We start from the raw sequence: 19,634 nt of genomic DNA, 5'->3' as shown, positions 1-19,634 counted from the left end.
ATATACACACATTTATATAGAGATAAAAAATTCATACTAGACTTTGGACATTTAAGAGAGAGACTCAAGTAATTTAAGTACACTATATATACAAAAGCACAAACAAGAGGAACTAGGATAAATTATATTAAAATGCATAAAAAAATATGGCATTATGAAATAAATTTCAAATATACAAAATAAATCACTCCAATAAATAATGGAGGCTAACCTTGGTTATATTTTACGGAATTGTGTTTCATGTAATGAAAATTTTAATTATTCTATAAAATGGCACAGTAAATAAGTGGACGGATTTAAAAAACACAATGGGTTAATCCCTTGTATAGTCTTCTGTTGCACACAATTAATTTTATCTTGAAAAATTTAATCTTTTTCTCTTGAATACATGAATAAAATATAATTTAGTTTGGGTAAAATTTATAAGAATTTGATACTCTATAAAAATAAAACTCATAAATCATATTTGATAAATAAATTGTGATAAAGTTAGTTCTCTATGGAGTCACAGAAGTGAATATTTTTTAAAAGTGGAAAACACAGTTATCATGAGAATATATTCATGAAATAGTAAAACGATAATTTAAGGGCAAATTAAATGAATTATTGATTACTAGTGCCATGTAAAACAAATAATAATAAATAATAATTATGATTGTCATTATATCAAAAATCTTACTTCAAATATGAATTAGATTTATAAATAGTATTCAAATTATATTATCACATACATATTGAATATTAATTTCATTATTATTTTCAAGTCAATGATTTACTAATTATAATGTAGAAATTTGACAAAAACATGTTTTACTATTTTCTAGTCAAATTTTAAGTAAGCAAGGTAATGTTGCTCAAAATATTTGATAATAAAAAATTACCACAAGTTGGTTGTAATATATCATCTTATTATAATAAATGGTAATTAATAACACTAATAAAAAATAAATTAATAAAAACAAAGATAAATGGTTAGCCTCCATTTCTTTCAGTATTAAATTTACATAATAAATTGTTTATATACAATTACATAAATTTATCCATAATTAGTAAATGATTTTCAATTGTGTGATAACTGGTAACAAGCTCAGCCTTTTATTCTAGTAGAAATAAATAGAAGGCTTTTTCATTGCATTAGAAAAACCACTTACAACATTAAATAAAATAAAAAATACAAAGAATTATAAAATTTATAATTAAGTTTGCCTAAAAACAGAATATCAGTTCACAATACATACATATATGTGTATTGATATTAACAGTGAGTAACAATATTCATGCAGACACACATGGAAACATCGAAGATAAGGTACAATTATAAGGAAATTAAAGACTATCAAGTTAAATCTATGTTGTTGATACAATACACATATAAGTATTCAATTACAATAAATTATACATTAATATCAATAATTAGTATATTGTCAAAACACATATGCGGTCATGGAATGGTCTGAAAATGAGCAAGATTAGGAAGGAAATAAAGAAATGAGTAGAGTTCAATATAAATGCTCACTAAATAGAAGTATTATTGCTATAATTACAAATTAGCAACAGCACAATAGAAGAAATTTACATCACATTACAAATGTAATTGATTGGAGTATCAAGGCAAACTTTAATGATAACAATAAGGAGGTGGTATCACATAGGGTTTTGCAAGGGTACAACAATTACACAACAATAAAACACATAGTATATTAGATCAATTCCCAATTATTATCTCAGTCAATTGACATACATAAAGAACCCACATGACATAAATTTCACTTTCCATAAATTAAGTTGTACAGTTTGCTTATATAATTATAAAATATACAAACATACTAATATACACAATTGTCTGCATACATTCCACAACACGATTGGGAAAAATACAAACAAAAAAATAGACATGATAAAGTAACGACATATGTATATACATGGATAAGGGACATTAACAGTACCTCGATTATATGAGAAAAATAAATACAATAATTACATAATTCTTACAGACACACAAATACACATCAGTGATATGATTATATATATATATATATATATATATACATACATACATACATACATACATACACACATATATATATATATATATATATATATACATACATACACACATATGCATATCACATTTATGTATGCAATAACACAGAAAAATTAGCTTAATTTTGTTTACATGCTTAATAAAAAGCTCAACTTTTTTACATTGAAACATATAGACATTCTGTGTTATTATGCATATGTGCGCATAGGATAAAGCACAAACAGCACAAGAAATCATCTTATGTGCATGTTATAATCATTCATTATTCGAAATCTTATTTTAATTACAATCTTTAGAATTGTAATTGTTATCAAGGCATAAGCAAATTGTACAACAAATACATTAAAAAGATATCTCGATATGGTTGTTCAAGCACACGATAAACAACATCAATTTACAACAGGAAAATACAAAACAGTCAACAGTTAAGTACATATATAAAATACGATAGGGAAAATGTCACAACCAGGTAATGATAAATATTTGTTTATAAATGTCCTTCACATTATCTCAGCCAACAATGAGATGTAATGTTAGAATTCAATCTGCGATAACAGTCTGTCAATATGGAATTTCCATTAAAAAAATATCCCATGCGGCATGAGTCTTTTCCAGGAATGAGATATGTAATAAAGTTGCTTTTCTATGCCAAAAATAAAAGTTTACAAATTCTCAGACTTATAGTGCGATGGTCTATGGTCAATTACACCACTGTTCACACTCACTAAAATTCAGTAGAATCTCTACTGAGGCACTTCTGGAAATTCCTGTTCCTACTGACGATTGAGCAAACTAGTCACAAAAATTAACTGCCTTCCTTTATGGATGAGAGTCAGGTATCATTAAGTTATGAACTTGCTCCAACTTATAGGCTAGTCTTTGTTTTTGTGAAAACTCATCTTCTTCAAGAGTGACTGTTAGTTGTTCATTATATTTCATTGCATATGTGTAAAGTTCATAGAGAGCACAGTTAGTATTAAATTCTGATGAATGCAACTATAACAGACAACAACAAAATATTACTTATTAAAATTAGGTTACTATGTAATTTAATAAATTCAAATAAGTTAATATTCAACATTAATAAATATTCTATTTTCTATATTCTATTATTATTTGTTAATATTAGATCCAGTTTTTATTTAGCAGTATTGCATGAAAATAATCAATTTCCATTTCACACATTACATTTTACAATTCATGAATTCTGTATATTAACAAAAATAAAATAGCTCAATAAATAAAACACTCAAGTTTTATTATATTGTAATGAAAATTAATGTAGAAGTTCAATTGAGATTATTCATTATTAAACTAATTATTCTTAACACTTAATAGCTCTAAATAAGGCCTGATAATCAGTTTAGAACAGGATTGTAATGAACAATAATTGATGGATTTTTAAAAATAAATTTAATATTTTATTATAAAACATAATAGTAACAATTCCAAATTGAATTACCCTTGACTCTTCAGCAAGCATTGCTCCCATATCTTGATCTGATATCGCTGGCATAGCTTTAATATCAGCATAATACCTCTCAACCCACTCTTTATAAACTGGAATGTCTTTTGCATAAAGCAGTTTGGAACTAGGAGAGTCTTTACCTGTAAAGAAAAATAAGTGTTCATAAGACATTTCAAGGGTCCCTTAAAAAATAAATGAAGATAAAGTAAAAAACAACAATGAAAGAGAATTATAAGGAATCGTTTAAAGAAAAATAAGAAATTTGAAACAAATAGTATAAATATTTTATTATAATATAAACATTATACTAAATATTTATACAAAACATAAACATTTACCAAGCCGGTGGTCGGAAGTCGAACAGGAATCCATGAATGTCTGAGCAACTACTGATAAACAAGAATCAACAATATTTGATTTATGTATATCAAAGACAAAATTTGGGTTCTTAATTAAATTTACCCAAAACCTCAGTGGAAGGCTGAAACAGAAAGTATAAAAATCTTTAAACATTTCAATAAAATCTTTTTAAATATTCGACCAAACATATAAACCTATTAAGTCTATGTGAGGGGGGAGGGCAGGGCTTTGCTATAGGTATGTAAAGATAAGGGCAATTGAGTATTTGAGCACTTTCAGGATTTTCAGCAATGTGAGGCAGGGTGATCTTCTCCCTCAGGTTATATGACCATATTATGTGACTATATAAATATGTACCCACCTATCATTAGAAAATAGTTAAAAACATTTACATTTAAAGTAAATTTTAAAGATGTATTTCCTAAAATAGAATTATTTTGGTTATTTCTTAGTACTGACTCATTAAATCTATTTTTAAATTTATTGATTTCTCAAGTATTTTACATTAGCATATAGTAGTAACATACATGAGACTAGACCTGGGCACCTGGAAATATATGTGAGTTATACACCGACATATAGAAAGAAAAGGTAATATATAGAGCGAGAAACACACGAATGAGAGGAAAAGATGGTAAGCTGATGGCATCCAAAGAAAATATACTAAACAGTTGGAAAGGACATTTCTAGGAGCTTTTTAACCAAGGAGAACCCAAGAAAGACGAAGACATGGATCATGATGAGGACCTCAACCCACAAGAGGTTGAAAAAACAGATACGGGAGGAGCCCGAAGAATGGACAGTCTACCATCAGAGCTGTTCAAGGGTGGCTGGTTCTAAGGGTGTGGAACCTCTAAGGGTCAAGCTATTAGAATTATGGGAACTATGGTGGAAAACAATGGGAAGTAGATAACGATATGTAAAACTGATTTTTCAATTTCAAATTAGCCTATAACTCTGTGGATAGAAACTGTCTTTGGAACATGACTGAACTGAGAGTCCCTGGGAAGACCGTAAGACTGATAAAAGTGAGTACAAATGATCCTAAATGCAAAGTCCAGATACAAGGAGAACTACCTAAAGCCTTAAAGTTGGGACAGGTCTGGGACAGAGAGATGGACTTTTACCAATGCTGTTCAACTTGGCCCTTGAGAGAGTGTTTGGAAGAATATTACACAAAAATGATGGGATGCACATCGGAATAAAACATAAAATTCTAGCCTACTCAGATGATCTTGCGGCCTTAGGAGCATTCAGGAGGATATGAGGGGATTGCTAAAACTCTAGGAGAAACACAACAAATCAGCTCTGTAAATGAAATATATGATCGAAAAAAACAACAAAACCAGTCTATGTGGATGGCAAATCATTTTTGAAAGTAGACTATTTCAGGAACCTCAGCTTCACTATAACATAGCTTCACTATAGCCCAGTATTTAACAAGAGTAAACAGAACCTTCATTTCTCTTTCAATAATACTGGAATCTCGAAAAAATTTTTAAAAGTCTGAAGCTAAGTATACGCAATTCCATGATAAAATCAGCTCCGATATATGACTGCAAGATCTTTGCTCTAACTGGTACCCTAGAAGACAGAGATTTAATAGGAAAGTTCTCAACACAAATACTGGAGAAGAACTAACTGAGCGCTGCTTGCAGAGGCTGGTCAGCCAATATCTCATGATATGAAGGCAAGAAGATTAAGACAGGTGAGGCCTGTAGCAGTATATGTGGCAATCCATCAGGACACCTTAACAGATTAATAAATGCGACTATTGTTGGTAAGAGACCACAAGGGAGGCCAAAAACTAGATAGATAGACAGAATCAACAATGACATGAAAGAGCTGCATGCAGGAAACTGCACAGCAGAGGTCAAGATAGGCAGAGGTGGAGACTGTACAAGTTCTATAGAGCCAACCAAATGAAATGCATAGGTCTGTTCATTAGAATCATTTCTTTGCCATGATATATCTGGTGGGAGTTGTTCTCCTGTCAATTATTATTTAGAGTTGAGAAATCCTGTTTTACCTTTTTGTGTTTTTAAATTTGTAGTATCTTCTCTATATGTATAGGTATTCTATATAGGTATATCTGTACACATATATCCATGGATTCAGACTGATTCATCACAGTCCTTGAACCCAAGTGAGTCAGTGGTTAGGAAAATGATGAATTGGTCCCAAAAGGACTAGCTATGGAGCAATGGGTAGATGTAATGAGATTGTTGGAGGAAGAGGGGTCAAGAGAGAAAACACACAGTAAGTGTTAACTTATTTGTTAAAATCCGAAAGTTTCTGCCTTAGTTGTAAGACTTCATTAAAACTAATCAAAACAGGATATAACCATGATAGTATAAAATCAACAGATATTGTAGGAAATACACAGGCCATATCGTACTCGTTCGTATAAACAATATAATATTATCAAGAAAGTCTTTTGTCCCCCTATGACCCCCTTCTTGGTCATTTCTATTATGCCCTTGGAACATTATAAAGGATAAAATTGTAAGTAAATCCATTGGAACGTTAACTAATTAAACTATATTCTATTATATATATATATATATATTTAAAAATCATATTCAATATTTTTTCATCAATAACTACATCATTCTATTTTAAAATCAATGAGTTGATGTACTAATTTACAAATTAAATGATAACATTAGTATACAAACCAAATATAACTAAATGTAAAAAAATAAAAATACAATAAAGAAGTATTCAATTACCTATTACTTTTCCAAGTATGAACTACTTCTGGATCAGTAATTCCATGTTGTAAAGCTTGGTCATCCAGGAAATCAAACATATATTTGATTGCTAAGGGCAAAGCACTCCCTCTGTGCGCTGTACTAAAGATTGTCTCAAATAGATCATCAACAAACTTTTGAAGCGTACCCTAAAAAAGAAAGATAATTTTAAGTAATATGTTAATATTAATGTGTAATTAATTAGTCTTATTGTAATAGTTATACATGAAATCCTACAAGCAACCTAGTTCTAAGAACTAAATATGTAAAATTTTAAATAATATGATACTTAATTTTAGAAAGGTAAGAGGTCACCTTAAATCTAAAAAATATCACTGTTTTATTTATTATGCTATTATGCAACTTGAAAATTTAAGTTCTTGATAAATATTTAATGTACAAAATGTGTTTACTTTTTAATTAATGTGGTAAATAGATAACTATTATCAGATAAATACAAATAAGTTATAATTGTTATAAAATAAATAAGTGAAAATTCAACCAAATATATAAATAATTGGTTTAGTACAGATAAAATTCCTAATAAATGATGAAAACGTGTTTCCATAATCATTACATCATAATTGAAAAATAAATACCTTTGTAGCTAAAAGTCTGGTAAGGTAGATCTCAGAAACCATTTTATTTCCCCTTTCACCTTCTTTCTGAGCATCAGAATCATGATGTTTAACAAGATGCCAGACCTGAAAATAATAAAGTCATAATATTTAATATAAACTTTAAATTATTAAGCAGTAATTATGGCAATTATTAAATATAACAAGATGGTTACAAATTATTATATCATATAATAAAAATTACAAAAATTATAGTTATGAATTAAGTTCATACAATTTTAGTGAAATGATATAATTATTGCACTTTATTAATATTTATAATTAACACAGAATTCAAATGGGCATAAACTTCAACATATTGTTTAGTTTAGCATAAACTTGTAAAAGTAAAGTTAAGAATAGTTCAAGTTGCAATTTGAGTAGTGCAGATAATAGCAATCAGTATTTTTTGGTAAAAAAACTTTCTGGAAAAGTAAAGTAGAGTAAGTGCTTTGTTGTCCCATTTTATACCCTGAAATGGTAAGAGTTACCCTTTAAGAGTTTGAATTCTAAACATAAAGGTTTTAAAAAGAAGCAACAAGAGTTCACTAAAGTGAAGTAAAACAAGTTGTAAATATATCAATTCTAGCTTGTTAATTAAGTTAAATCTTCCAACTTTGACTAAACAGCTGTAATCAGTGTTGACCTCTAGTGCTGTGTTATTATTTTAGTGGTAAGTAGAATCTTCAGAAGCTATTCTTCTAAATAATTTGTGATTTATATTACTAAACAGTTTCCTAGTTTTTAAGCGCTAGTCTGCAGTTGCTCCAGTAAAACATAAAAGGAGGGGTAAGTGCATATCTCTGTTGTAGGATAAGTGTGGCGTTAATTAATCCTTACTAACTAGTTGTGCCAGAGTAAGTCTGCACTCATGAATAATATGAATCTTATTTTTTTCAATGCATTTATTCAATTATGTTCTAACTTCCAATTCCAAGATTTTATTTGGTGATTAAAACAGTAAAATAACCCTCTGGGAATAAAATATTTTATACTTGTTCCATTCCACTACGACTGCTTCAATAATGAGTTTTTCATATATCTCGTACCAACTTACTTATTCAGGTCAGGGTGTGTACTGTGGACTATCGATTTTATCAATTATCGATTATCAATCTCATAAAAATGAACATGATTGAAATATGGGCTTGGATATAATATTTAAATATAAATGTCTCAGTAAAATGTTTAAAAAAAGAGGAAAACCCGAGCTTATAATGACCCAAAGTCGAACATTGTTAAGTCTAGAGCACACTTACCCCATATTAACTTAATATTATTGTGCATAGTATTAGCTAAAGGCTTGTGTGATACTGCTTATATCAGTCACTTGACTATATCTTTTATCATTTTTAAAATATGTTACTTGAGATGAAATTAATGAATTGAAATCATATTTATAGGATCAACAGTTTTTCAATACATCAAAATTACACTAAATATCATAAAAATTAACCTAAAAAGTAATATTATTAAATTTATCACTAACCTTAAGTCCTCCATCTTGATCATTATTTAGGGGAGAAGTCGCTCTGCTTAATGGCGGACTAGCAGAGCTAAATTTTGATAAATTCAAAGTTTCATATTTGTGTGATTTTTCTGTCTTTTCTGACAATATTGATAAATTATAAATAGACGACTGCTTAGAGACTAGATTAAGATATGCCATATCAGGTACCTAAAATTTTAATAAAGAAAATAATTTTTGTGGTAATTACTGATAATTAAAAATTTAAGTATTTAGAACTATTTATACAGGTTTTTAAAAATACTTACACGATAATGGTTAAGAGTATTTCTTTTCTTCCATTCCCCTTCTGTCTTTGTTGTACTATCTTCATCATATAGAATTAACCTCCCAGAGGTACCCGTTCTCCATTCTAGAATAAAAATTAAATGAAAAATTATTTATATATGATTAAATCAATAATATTATTGAATTATTTTTTTTTAACTGATATAATTATAATTCATTTAGGAAAAAACTCAAAACATGATTTGCTAGAAAATTTTTGCAAATAAAAATTTAACTTCATAAACTATTCACCAAGGAGTATGTTTAAAAAACACAAAAATGTACTATTGATGTAAAATGATTGTATAACTTTTTTTGTTTAATACTCCTCAATGATTATGCAGCCCACTTACATAAAAGCAAGGTTTCTAGTAAAGACTGTTAATTTTTAAAGTAAAGACTCTGGTAGTATCGAATTCAAAGATTCCATTCTCCAAGTGGTTTATGTAGTCAGGGAGGCCGTGCAGAAAAAAATAAATTATTTTACACTAAGTTTCATTTGTTTTAATCAGTTATAACTTTTAAGATGGGCTAAAAAAATACTTCTGCCACCTTTAAAAAAAAATATTGGTCAATTGTATTTCAAATTTTTTTCTCATTTTTCATTTAGCACTCAACATCTTTAAAGCTATCAAGCAGGAAATGAAAAAAAAAAATAGCACAAATTTTAAAGAATAGTAAATTTACTAAAAATTGATGTCTGTTAGCACTGAAATTGAAGATCCTTGAACGCACTGTAAACTAGCTCATAATGATTGTCTTCCTAAGGGAAGCAGTTTCCATGATATTGCCAAAATAAATACACAAAATATTGATATTTTTTATAATGAAAAGAATCTTGATTTGTGAAAAAACTAAACTGTATTTTAGAAACTATTAAATATATAGATGTCTATTAGCACTCAAATTGAAGCTAGTTAAATGTACAATAAATTAGTACATTCTGATTATTTTCATAGGAGCAGGAGTTTCCAAGATATTAGGAAAGTACATTCACAAAATGTTGATTTCTCACTATTTTGAAAACATAATCTAATTTTTTGGGTAATATAAGTAACATTCTTCTACATAGGCTACCGAACTAATACAACGGAGATCCCAACTTGTCCTAGTACTGTCCTAACTATACACACAAAGTACAAGAGTCATTCAAATATAAACAAGAATTAGTTCTAAAAAAATTATTAACATAAAGGAATAATTCACATATATTGAAGAATGGTCTCAGAACTGGAAGATTAGAATATATCCGATCAAATTCCATTAAGTCCCATTTACCCTTAGTCATAAACCTAGGATATTGTGCCCTCCAGTTTTCTTAAATAATATTCCACTTTCTCAGTTGAATGGATCTACTACCTATGGCTTCATCTGGACTAAAATCTAGTGAGGAATCCTCAAACAAGTCTGCAATAACAAGCTGCTTGTTGCTTCCAAGTACTTAAAATTTGTGAGACACATGAACTAAACTTCCAATTAATTAAAAAGGCCCAATCACCTGAATATTATTATCATCAAAGAGTAATCAAAATAATAATCAGAAATAGTAAAATTATTATGCTTACCAACATCTAAATCATCTTTTCTAGGTCTTTGACTATAAGGAGTTGCTCTGTAAATAGTGTCTAATGCTTTTTCTTTAACCTGTGATATTGTATCACAGTCTAAAACTTTCACTGCAACATTTTCTGTGTTGGGATCTAGCCCAGTAACAAACACTGTTTGTTGTGAAATAGAAACATATACAGTCTGTAAAAGTAACAAGATTCAAAATATTTAAATGTATATATGTAATATATGCTATTTATAAATTATTGGATGTCTTTAAAGAGAAAAACAATTGTATTTTATTATATATATAAATAATATTCAGTGGTTATAACTCACCATTGGTTTAAAATCAATTGATTGACGGATTAGCTTTTCTTCACTCAATGAGTATCTAGCTTCAGAAGTAATGACATCTACAGGACCTTTATCTACTTGATGTTTCATAGCTCGAAAAAGCATGTAAAGTGGTTCTCCTGCACATTCACGTAAGAACTTATAGAGGAGGAAGGTAAACCAAGCAGATAACATTTTTTCTGCAACACTTTCCGTTCTGAAACATCAAATTTTTTTATGAAACCATCATGCAAATTAAGGAAATGACACTTATAAAATATAAAAAACTAATATATTTTGTATAATATAGCACTGTAACATAATTATTCACAAAGAACTTTATAAAAGTGTGTTCCATTTATTACTTCCACAAATTACCATCCTCCAAATTAAACCATTTGGTGAATAGAATTAATTGAAACAAATTAAAAATAAAACTAATTAAATTAAGAGTAAGAATATAGAATTTTCAAACCTTCGCAACAAAAGTTTAGGGTGGCTTTTTCCTTCCATACATTTTTCAATTAGTTCAGCTAAAAGTGTTTTTAATATATCTGTACAATAATCCATTTTACTTTGTAATGTCACCATAATGAGAGAAGCAACATTCACTCTGCAAATGAAAAAATATATGAATGCTTAATATTAAAATAAAATTAATACAACTGATTCATCTTACAATAATTATGTAAAATACTATAAAATCCATCCAATGAATTTAACATATTGTTCCTCATAAAATGTAATCTAGAGTACTTTCTAAGGTCTTTCAGAATTTTTAATAATAATGTATTCATTTTTTTACAAGATAAGTTGTACTTAAATAATTCAAATAAATAAATTTAAAGTAAATAATTTTACATACCTATCTCTCATAGAAAAATATCGATTACTTTCAAGAGTTCTAATAAATAATAAAAGGAAAGTCTTATTCAATATAAGAGATCCAAAAAAGCGTAAACCCTTCTCTTGTCTCATTAATTCTGGACGTTCCCACTGAAGAACGACATCTTCCATATTGGGGAACAAAGTTTTCAAAGCATATGTTCTGTAATCTAGGAAGGGAATACCGCCAGCAGTCAAATCTTGTGTTAAATCAGTCATTTCAGTTTGTAATTCAGCAAATGCTAAAAACAAAAAAAAAATATGCATAATTAAATTTATTTACATGATAATGTATTAATTACTTTTCACAACTTTAAAAATTATATATGATACTTGATATTTTTTTTTTTTTTTAAATTTTTAAACATAAATAACAAATTTAATAACTAAAACTTCAGTTGAAGATGCTTATTTATCATCATTCTAGAATATATACTTGAACATAAAATAACAAAAAATGGACAAGAAACAAGAAAAATGGTTTCTTTGTTAATATAAATTATGTTTTACTAGGAAAATTTAATTTAAAAAAAAATGAATGCAAAATCGTAGTTCAGCCATAAATTATTGTAATTTAAAATTTCAGATACCAAAGGTTTATATACTGAGAAATTACTAAGTCATATTAAGCAAAAAAAAAAAAAAATAGAATTCAGATTACCTTCTTTACATTCAGCAGCTACTCGTAATTCTAATATGTCCATCTGTTCTTGCATATTTTTCAGCACTCTGTTACTTTCTGTGGATTTTCTTCTATATGCTACTAAGAAAACAACAAATATAACTAATAACAAAACAACAATAATCATAACGCCTAGTATGATAGGTTTGGTAAGGGGGCCAGTAAATTCAGCAGGAGAAGCATAACTGAGCTTCCCAATAACGTAATTTAATTCTCCTCCAACAATCACCTGGAAAAAATGGTTACAATAAGTAAAATATTTTAAGTAGTGATATGTTTTTAATATCACTCTATAGAAATAACTTACTTTCACTTGAGGCAAAGTATCTTCTTCAGGATTTGTGTTATCATCAAGAACAGGAGGTTGTTCCACTGGAGGACGACAAGTAAGTTGCTGCCTTGATAATGATGTAACATTGCAATAACTACTTCCTATACGAACAACTACATCCAGCTCCTGGCATGCTCTATCCAAGTGTTGCCCCTAAAAAATATAATTAAGGATATATTAAAGTCTCTTCACTCAAATAGAAGACTTTAATAGTGAGGTTTACCATTGTCAAACCTAAAATAAATAAAATTAGAAATATTGATTTGAAGCTTACATTGATTGTCAAATAATCAGATTTGTAGTACTTTATTTCTTCATCAAATTTTTCATAAACTGGATTTGGATAGAGTAAAAAATGTCCATGTTGGGCAGATAGGTTCTGAACTCTAGAAACATTGTCCATTTTGAAGCCAAATTCAAGATTCACAGGGCGTTCTGCATCAATGTACATATCTTTAGGAATGCTAATTTTGGGGGAATGACATAACATAGATGTGTTTGAATGAGCAGTACAATTCTGAAATGTTAAATTTTTCATATTAATAACTGATGTAAAACAATATGTTTTTTTTATCACAATTAAAAATCATTTATGCAAACAATGCTTACACTCAGGTACATTTTATCTTCATAGAACACATACATTCGTGGATTTAGCACACTGTTCAAGTTTTTACCAGTTACTGATATCCTTATACCACCTGCTGGAATTCCTTTGGCTACTTTTATCTGAAACAAAAAGACATAATGATTTATGGTAATAATAAAAAGCATTATCATTAAAGAATTCCAAATAAAAGTTCTAATATGGATAAGAGACATACAGTGGTAAAACATTAAAATCAGTCAAAAATAGTTAAGGGACACAATTTAGGAACAGGGGCTCTGAAAGGGTCTGGTGATCAGGGATGTGCAAGCTAACCGAAGAGTAAGTACTCCATTTGGTATGGGAGGAGAGGAAATTGTTGTTCAGTACTGGATTTCTGAAGAAATAACCTGATATCTTTTCTTTTTAATAAAAAACCTGATATCAAAGACTTGATTGGTTGGAAAGGAGATTATTACGAAGAATGTACAGAGGCATGTGTGAAGGAGATATATGGTGGATTAGAAAAAATATGAATGTTTACAATTAATTTAGGGTCCTGAATTTATTTGATGCCATAAGAATGAATATGTCAAGATGGTGTAGAGATGTTAACTAGATGAATGAGGATATTGGTATTAGTAACTGGTGGGAGAACTAGATCAGCAAGTGGGCCTAGTGGTCTTTTTTGCCAACCCCTGGCAGCTACCTTGAAGCTGCTTCCGTGTACTAACCAAGGTGGAACTGTTAATATTCATTTCTCTGAGCCACTGAGAAATAAATAAAAACAGCACCTGGTGCGAATTGAACCCACAACGTTCTGAAACGGGCACTCTGGGAATCACAACCCAATGAGCCCTGTCATACTCCTATGAATGAGGATAGGCAGGGGAAGAAGATCTACCAACAGAATATCTTCAATACAAGAAAGGGAAAGCTCAGAGCATGAGGGAAGGACTAAAGAATACTTTAGTGTATGGTGAATACTGGCATCCATATGGCTAAGGAAAGGTTTAATTTTCAACCCCCAAAAATGTCCATTCTCAGTCACTGAGTTAACTGATATAGAAAAAAACTTAGGGTACTTTACAATTTAGAATAAAATATACCTGTCCAGTAGTTACACCTGATTCAACAGAATCAATTTCCGGATCTTCAATATACTCGAAAAATTTCTTGTCAAATGGTCTATCACCTTCATCAAATTTCATTTTTAAGGTACCTTTTCTTTGATGTTTGGAAGCACTTGTAACACATACTGTCGAATTGGGTTCAGTTCTGAAATTAAATTGGTAACATTTTTTCAGTAATACATTTATTAACAAGTATAAACTTCATTAATAAACAAAAATGTATTTACTTAATGATTTGGCAGGGTAGCTCATCAATAAATGCCCTTATTGAACTTCCTGCATTCATATATCTACCCATTATAGTGAGGTGAGTTCCTCCAGACATTGGGCCAAAATTAGGAAAAATATCAGTGATATTAGGATCAACAAATTTATATTCTTGTTTGGAATTTCCACGAAAATCTTCAACTTTTACAACTACAAGACCTCTTCTTAAATCTGGAGTGCCAGGTCCATCAACTCTACAAACGATCTGCTTGGTTTTCTCATATAGTTCTTCATATGGTTCACATGGAATCCCAGCAACACTTACACCACTGTAAATATCTTTAAATGTTTTTCCTAGATTGATTCCTGTAATAGTAATGTTGGTGCCACCCTCCCAAGGTCCTAGCTGAGGTGAGAAAGAAGTTACTTCAGGATTGGGGCAAGTAGTATTGCGATTCAACCATACAGATCCTCCATTACGATCACACTGCTCTTGAACTTCACATCTGTCAGAACTCTGACACCAACCACAACCAAATTTTTCTCCTAATGCTAAACACATTCCACAATTATCAGCCATATCGCGGCAACGGTATATGACAACTGAAACAACACAATACAAATATGAAATACATAAAGTTAAAATATAATCAGTTTAAATAAATAAATTATTTTGGTAATAGATATAAAGAGGAAAGAATTGATAAAAATGCAAATGTGTTGACTCTTACCATGAATATTGTCTGGATTGTCAAGGGGCTTGGAACCACCCCAAATAACAGCAAAAGTTGCAGTAATATTTGGAGCCCGAGAAGTATAAGAAAATTCCATTGGCTCACAATAAATAATGTCTCCTAAAATATTGGCATTAACACTAGTGACCCGGCCTTCAATATTAAACTGGCATACAAATCGTGTTTGTACAATGAATTGCTGAAAAATCAAAACCATTCAATATTTAGATTCAAAAATATGAACAAAGGAATTTGGAACCAAAAAATGATAACTTACTCCAATAATATGAACTTTGACACGCAAACCCTTTTTGACACCTGATGAAACTAAAATCTCAGTTGAACCGCCCTGGGTCGCATTGATCGTTGGACAAAACCCAGGTCCACTACGATAGCTTGGACCAATTCTCTAAAATATACAAACAAAGATTTATAAAATAGAACATGAATGGTATATAATAAGTAAATACTGATTATATTATTTTTTATAATAAATAAAATAGGCCAAGATAAAATACATGAGATCACAATATATTTTTAAATATTTACTTCTATTTATAACAATTAACAACATAATTGATTTCGAGTCAAACAAATACTAATATTTAAACTATAAATACTTACACTGACACCTGTCACTAAAATATCATTACGACAATTTTCAGCAGTGTCATGTGTGCATCTGTGCCCATCAACACACCAGTCACATGGAAAAGCAGATGATACACACTGAGTACAAGAAATATAAGTGTTGCAGTCGAAAAACGTGAAGTTGGTCTCAACAAAATCTGGGCCAGAAGTCATTCTGACTGACAATTTTGCAGTGAAATGATCTGAAATGAAATGTAGGAGGTATCAGATTAGTAATTCAGGATACAACTTTATAATGAAAAATAAAAAAAAGAATACAGAGAAGACTAGACAATGTTCCAATTTATTAAAACATTCTTTTTCATAGGACTCAATATTTTATAAAAACTACAATAAAAAAAATAATGAGGTGAAAGCATGATCTGTATGTTTTTTATCATTCTATAAAAAATTGATGATTGGGTCAATTAGTAAAATTACTATTATAAGCTAACTAGTAAGCTTAAAATATAAGTTATACTTTTCTATCACTTGAACCTATCTCTGAGTCAACAATTTACTAGTAACATAAGTTCATTAATTTTTTGGACAGCATTTGTGATACAGCCTAATAATAATGGCACAAGACTGTGTATATTTTTAGAATGAACTCTGCCAAAAATTCATTGGACTTAAAGCTGTTATGGGCATAAAGTGAAATAAAAATAGATACTTAACCCATAAGAAGTGAGAAGGAATTAAGAAGCACATTTTATTACTATTATTTTTTAAAAAGTAAATTCAGGGGATAAAAAGCTTAAGGTATTGTTTACACTATATCATATAACAATAATAATAATAACAACAAAATCAATGATGTTACAAAACAAAATATCTTACGTTGTCCAGGTGGAATAGGTGGCAGAAGATCAGTCCTAGGTGTTGTACAATTCACACCAGATGCACCAGTAGCTTTCCGAGTAGCAGGGGTAGTAAGAGTTTTATCCAGGGCTGTAAAGGCACATAAAAACTGCCCAGAAAGTGAAGGAAGATTTTCAATCACTAGATCAAGCTGTAAAAAAAAAATAAATAAATTAAGTTAACAGTCATATTTATGACAAACATTAATTTGAAAGAACATGGAAAAAAATATATATAAATTGAAGCTAAAACATCCTTAGCACAGAAAGTTTGAGAAAAGGATAAATTTTAAAAACTGAAGTAATGCATTCACACATATTCTATATAACAATCGAGTATTTTCTATATGGGTATGGATAAAAAAAAAAAAAGATTTAATCCATAATTTACCGTTCTAGCTGTTGTTCTTTGTATCTGGTAAGGTGCAACAGAGGTGATGGTGGTACATTTACCACTTTTGTATGAAATCCAATAGAGGACGTCTTTTCCAGCATCTTGGCAATCACTCTTTAGACTACATCTGTTAAAAATATTGATAAATAACTATTTAAAAAGTAAAATAAATAATAAGGTAGTTTATAAACTTTTCTTCTGAATTTTACAAAAATATGAAAATTAAACTACTATGTAAATTAGATAATACAAAATTTAATCTATTTTAAATACAAAAATATTACTTATTTTCCAGAGAGCACCATCCACAGTACGGATCTTTGGCTCCAAGGCAGTCCAAACAAGTATTATAAACACTACAATCCTGAACCTTAACTTTTGCAACCTAATGGAAAAAAAAACATGAGTTTTATCTGATTACATTTTTTAAACTGAGTTATAAAAAATAAAATGCATTGGTTGTTGAAAAATTTAACCTACCTGTCTTTCTGTCATCACATACAAATGCATCATTTGAGAATCAAAGTGTAAATCTGCATTTACAGGAGAGTTTTCATTAACCAGATCATTGCCATATTCTATAGCGGATGTTGAACTTTCTACAACAACCTAAAAAAAAAAAAAAAAAGAAATATTAATATACATATATATCAGTAAAAAATAAACTATGGTGAAATATTTCTGAAAATTATAGTAACATATAATCCATATAAACTAATGAGTGTATTTGACAGAAAATAAAATAAACTAGTGATTCAAAAGTTCTTGCAATAGATAAGACAATCTAGTATCCACACACATAGTGAAAAGGTATGTTAATGAGCAAAGGATAATTTCTTAACTCAAACTTAATTTGGATTTTCTATATTATTCCTTGTATATCTATTTAAGTAATCACTAGACTAAATGGAGTTAGTTTTTTGACTGTGGAAAAATCCTCACTATCCTAGGATTGAAACCTACTTCTTCATGATTCTTATTCACTGAAACTAGCCACAACACCAAAGAGACAGCCAGATTTACTAAAAATAGTTAGAAATATTAACCATCTTAATTGAAGCTTACTTTACACCTTGCATTAAAAAATAACTGTAGGATAGAATCCCTCTCTGGAGGATAGAATAACAACATAATAATATATAATTATGCTTACCTGGAATAGTTACATAGCTAATTTTAAATAAACCCTAAAAAGCAAACTAAATATGTAGTGAGTGACAAGTAAAAATCAAGGATCATTACTAGGGTTAGGATTTTCATGCAAATACATATTTTTTACTGACAAAGATATCACCATGTACAAACTTATATTTTATGTTTTGAGACATTTGCAATCAATTTAAACCAATTTTAATTTATATATTTCATTTAACTTACTTATTTCACCATATTTATATATTTTACAAATGTCTACAAATTAGACTCAATATTTGGTATATTTTATTTGTATATCAGAGATTTTTATTTTTATTAGAAGAAAAAGTCTTCAAAATATTAGTTGAGATTTCTCTGTAGAAGCCTGTTGGTCGTAATCAACTTGCTAGGTGATTCCTAAAATTCACTAGTATTGGCTGTATTTTCCTTCCAACATTTATTATTTCCAAGAATGGAAACCAAACTACATTTCTTCTTTACTTGTATTATTCTTGAAATAAAAACACATCATTCACTTCCAAGTTTCCCCTACCTCTCATTTTTACTCAGAGCAACCCAAATTTTAATTTAATGTCAATCTGTTGGAAGAAATTTATACGATTTTAAAGCATAATTTCCAAGGTTGTGGTTTTATCTTCTAAAAACAAATGAAGTTGGGACCTATAAGGACTACAGTTGACGAGATAACTAATATTGAAGGCTGATACATTGTCAATATCATATTTGGTATCCTCTGCTCAGATTTCCTTTCCTGGCCATTTCTTCTAAATTGTCAAGTATTGGAAAAATGCAGTCTTGCAACCATAACACTTTTTTTTTATGACTCCATAAATCTTCTTCGATCAAATGGTGTGAATGTGCATGAAAATGTGTTGTTATTGTCAATACTTCGTGTCACATGTCAAGTTTCTGAAGCTGTTTGTTCTGAATTCTTAAAGATTTGTTAATTTCATCTCTTAAAAATTACCTTTTTAAAAGCTCCAAGTAGAATGCAAATTTTCAAGAAAAATTCCCCTGAACTGACCGTCATTTCCTCAGCCAGTAGTAACAAGATAGAGGAAGTTGGATGGAGGCTGCTAAGTGCAACTCCAAAAATATTGGAGAAATAAAGGTAGT

The 19,634-nt window shown here is 29.3% G+C and overlaps 1 protein-coding gene across 2 annotated transcripts in view; it reads right to left on the bottom strand.

Moving 5' to 3' along the window:
* Positions 1-2,124: 2,124 nt before the first annotated feature.
* PlexA (plexin A) overlaps positions 2,125-19,634 on the bottom strand; it is a 593,915-nt gene continuing 576,405 nt past the window's right edge. For both annotated transcript variants that reach the window (XM_067046922.1, XM_014430265.2), the window contains 24 exons: positions 17,844-17,972; positions 17,648-17,748; positions 17,361-17,490; positions 16,950-17,121; positions 16,104-16,312; positions 15,757-15,888; positions 15,477-15,678; positions 14,766-15,348; positions 14,515-14,683; positions 13,429-13,548; positions 13,094-13,336; positions 12,796-12,972; positions 12,468-12,717; positions 11,787-12,048; positions 11,397-11,534; positions 10,925-11,138; positions 10,603-10,786; positions 9,019-9,122; positions 8,732-8,920; positions 7,225-7,329; positions 6,605-6,774; positions 3,851-3,993; positions 3,507-3,652; positions 2,125-3,040 (listed from right to left, as the gene is read on the bottom strand). In XM_067046922.1, coding sequence (XP_066903023.1) covers positions 2,864-3,040; positions 3,507-3,652; positions 3,851-3,993; positions 6,605-6,774; positions 7,225-7,329; positions 8,732-8,920; positions 9,019-9,122; positions 10,603-10,786; positions 10,925-11,138; positions 11,397-11,534; positions 11,787-12,048; positions 12,468-12,717; positions 12,796-12,972; positions 13,094-13,336; positions 13,429-13,548; positions 14,515-14,683; positions 14,766-15,348; positions 15,477-15,678; positions 15,757-15,888; positions 16,104-16,312; positions 16,950-17,121; positions 17,361-17,490; positions 17,648-17,748; positions 17,844-17,972 — 4,449 coding nt within the window. In that variant the 3' untranslated portion in view covers positions 2,125-2,863. The remainder of the gene's footprint in view (positions 3,041-3,506; positions 3,653-3,850; positions 3,994-6,604; positions 6,775-7,224; positions 7,330-8,731; positions 8,921-9,018; positions 9,123-10,602; positions 10,787-10,924; positions 11,139-11,396; positions 11,535-11,786; positions 12,049-12,467; positions 12,718-12,795; positions 12,973-13,093; positions 13,337-13,428; positions 13,549-14,514; positions 14,684-14,765; positions 15,349-15,476; positions 15,679-15,756; positions 15,889-16,103; positions 16,313-16,949; positions 17,122-17,360; positions 17,491-17,647; positions 17,749-17,843; positions 17,973-19,634) is intronic.

This window comes from Halyomorpha halys, unplaced genomic scaffold (genome assembly GCF_000696795.3).
Source record: "Halyomorpha halys isolate HHAL.00 unplaced genomic scaffold, Hhal_1.1 Scaffold36.1, whole genome shotgun sequence".
Lineage (NCBI taxonomy): Eukaryota > Metazoa > Arthropoda > Insecta > Hemiptera > Pentatomidae > Halyomorpha > Halyomorpha halys.
The sequence above is the reverse complement of the archived record's forward strand: the minus strand, read 5'-3'. Positions and strand labels throughout refer to the sequence as shown.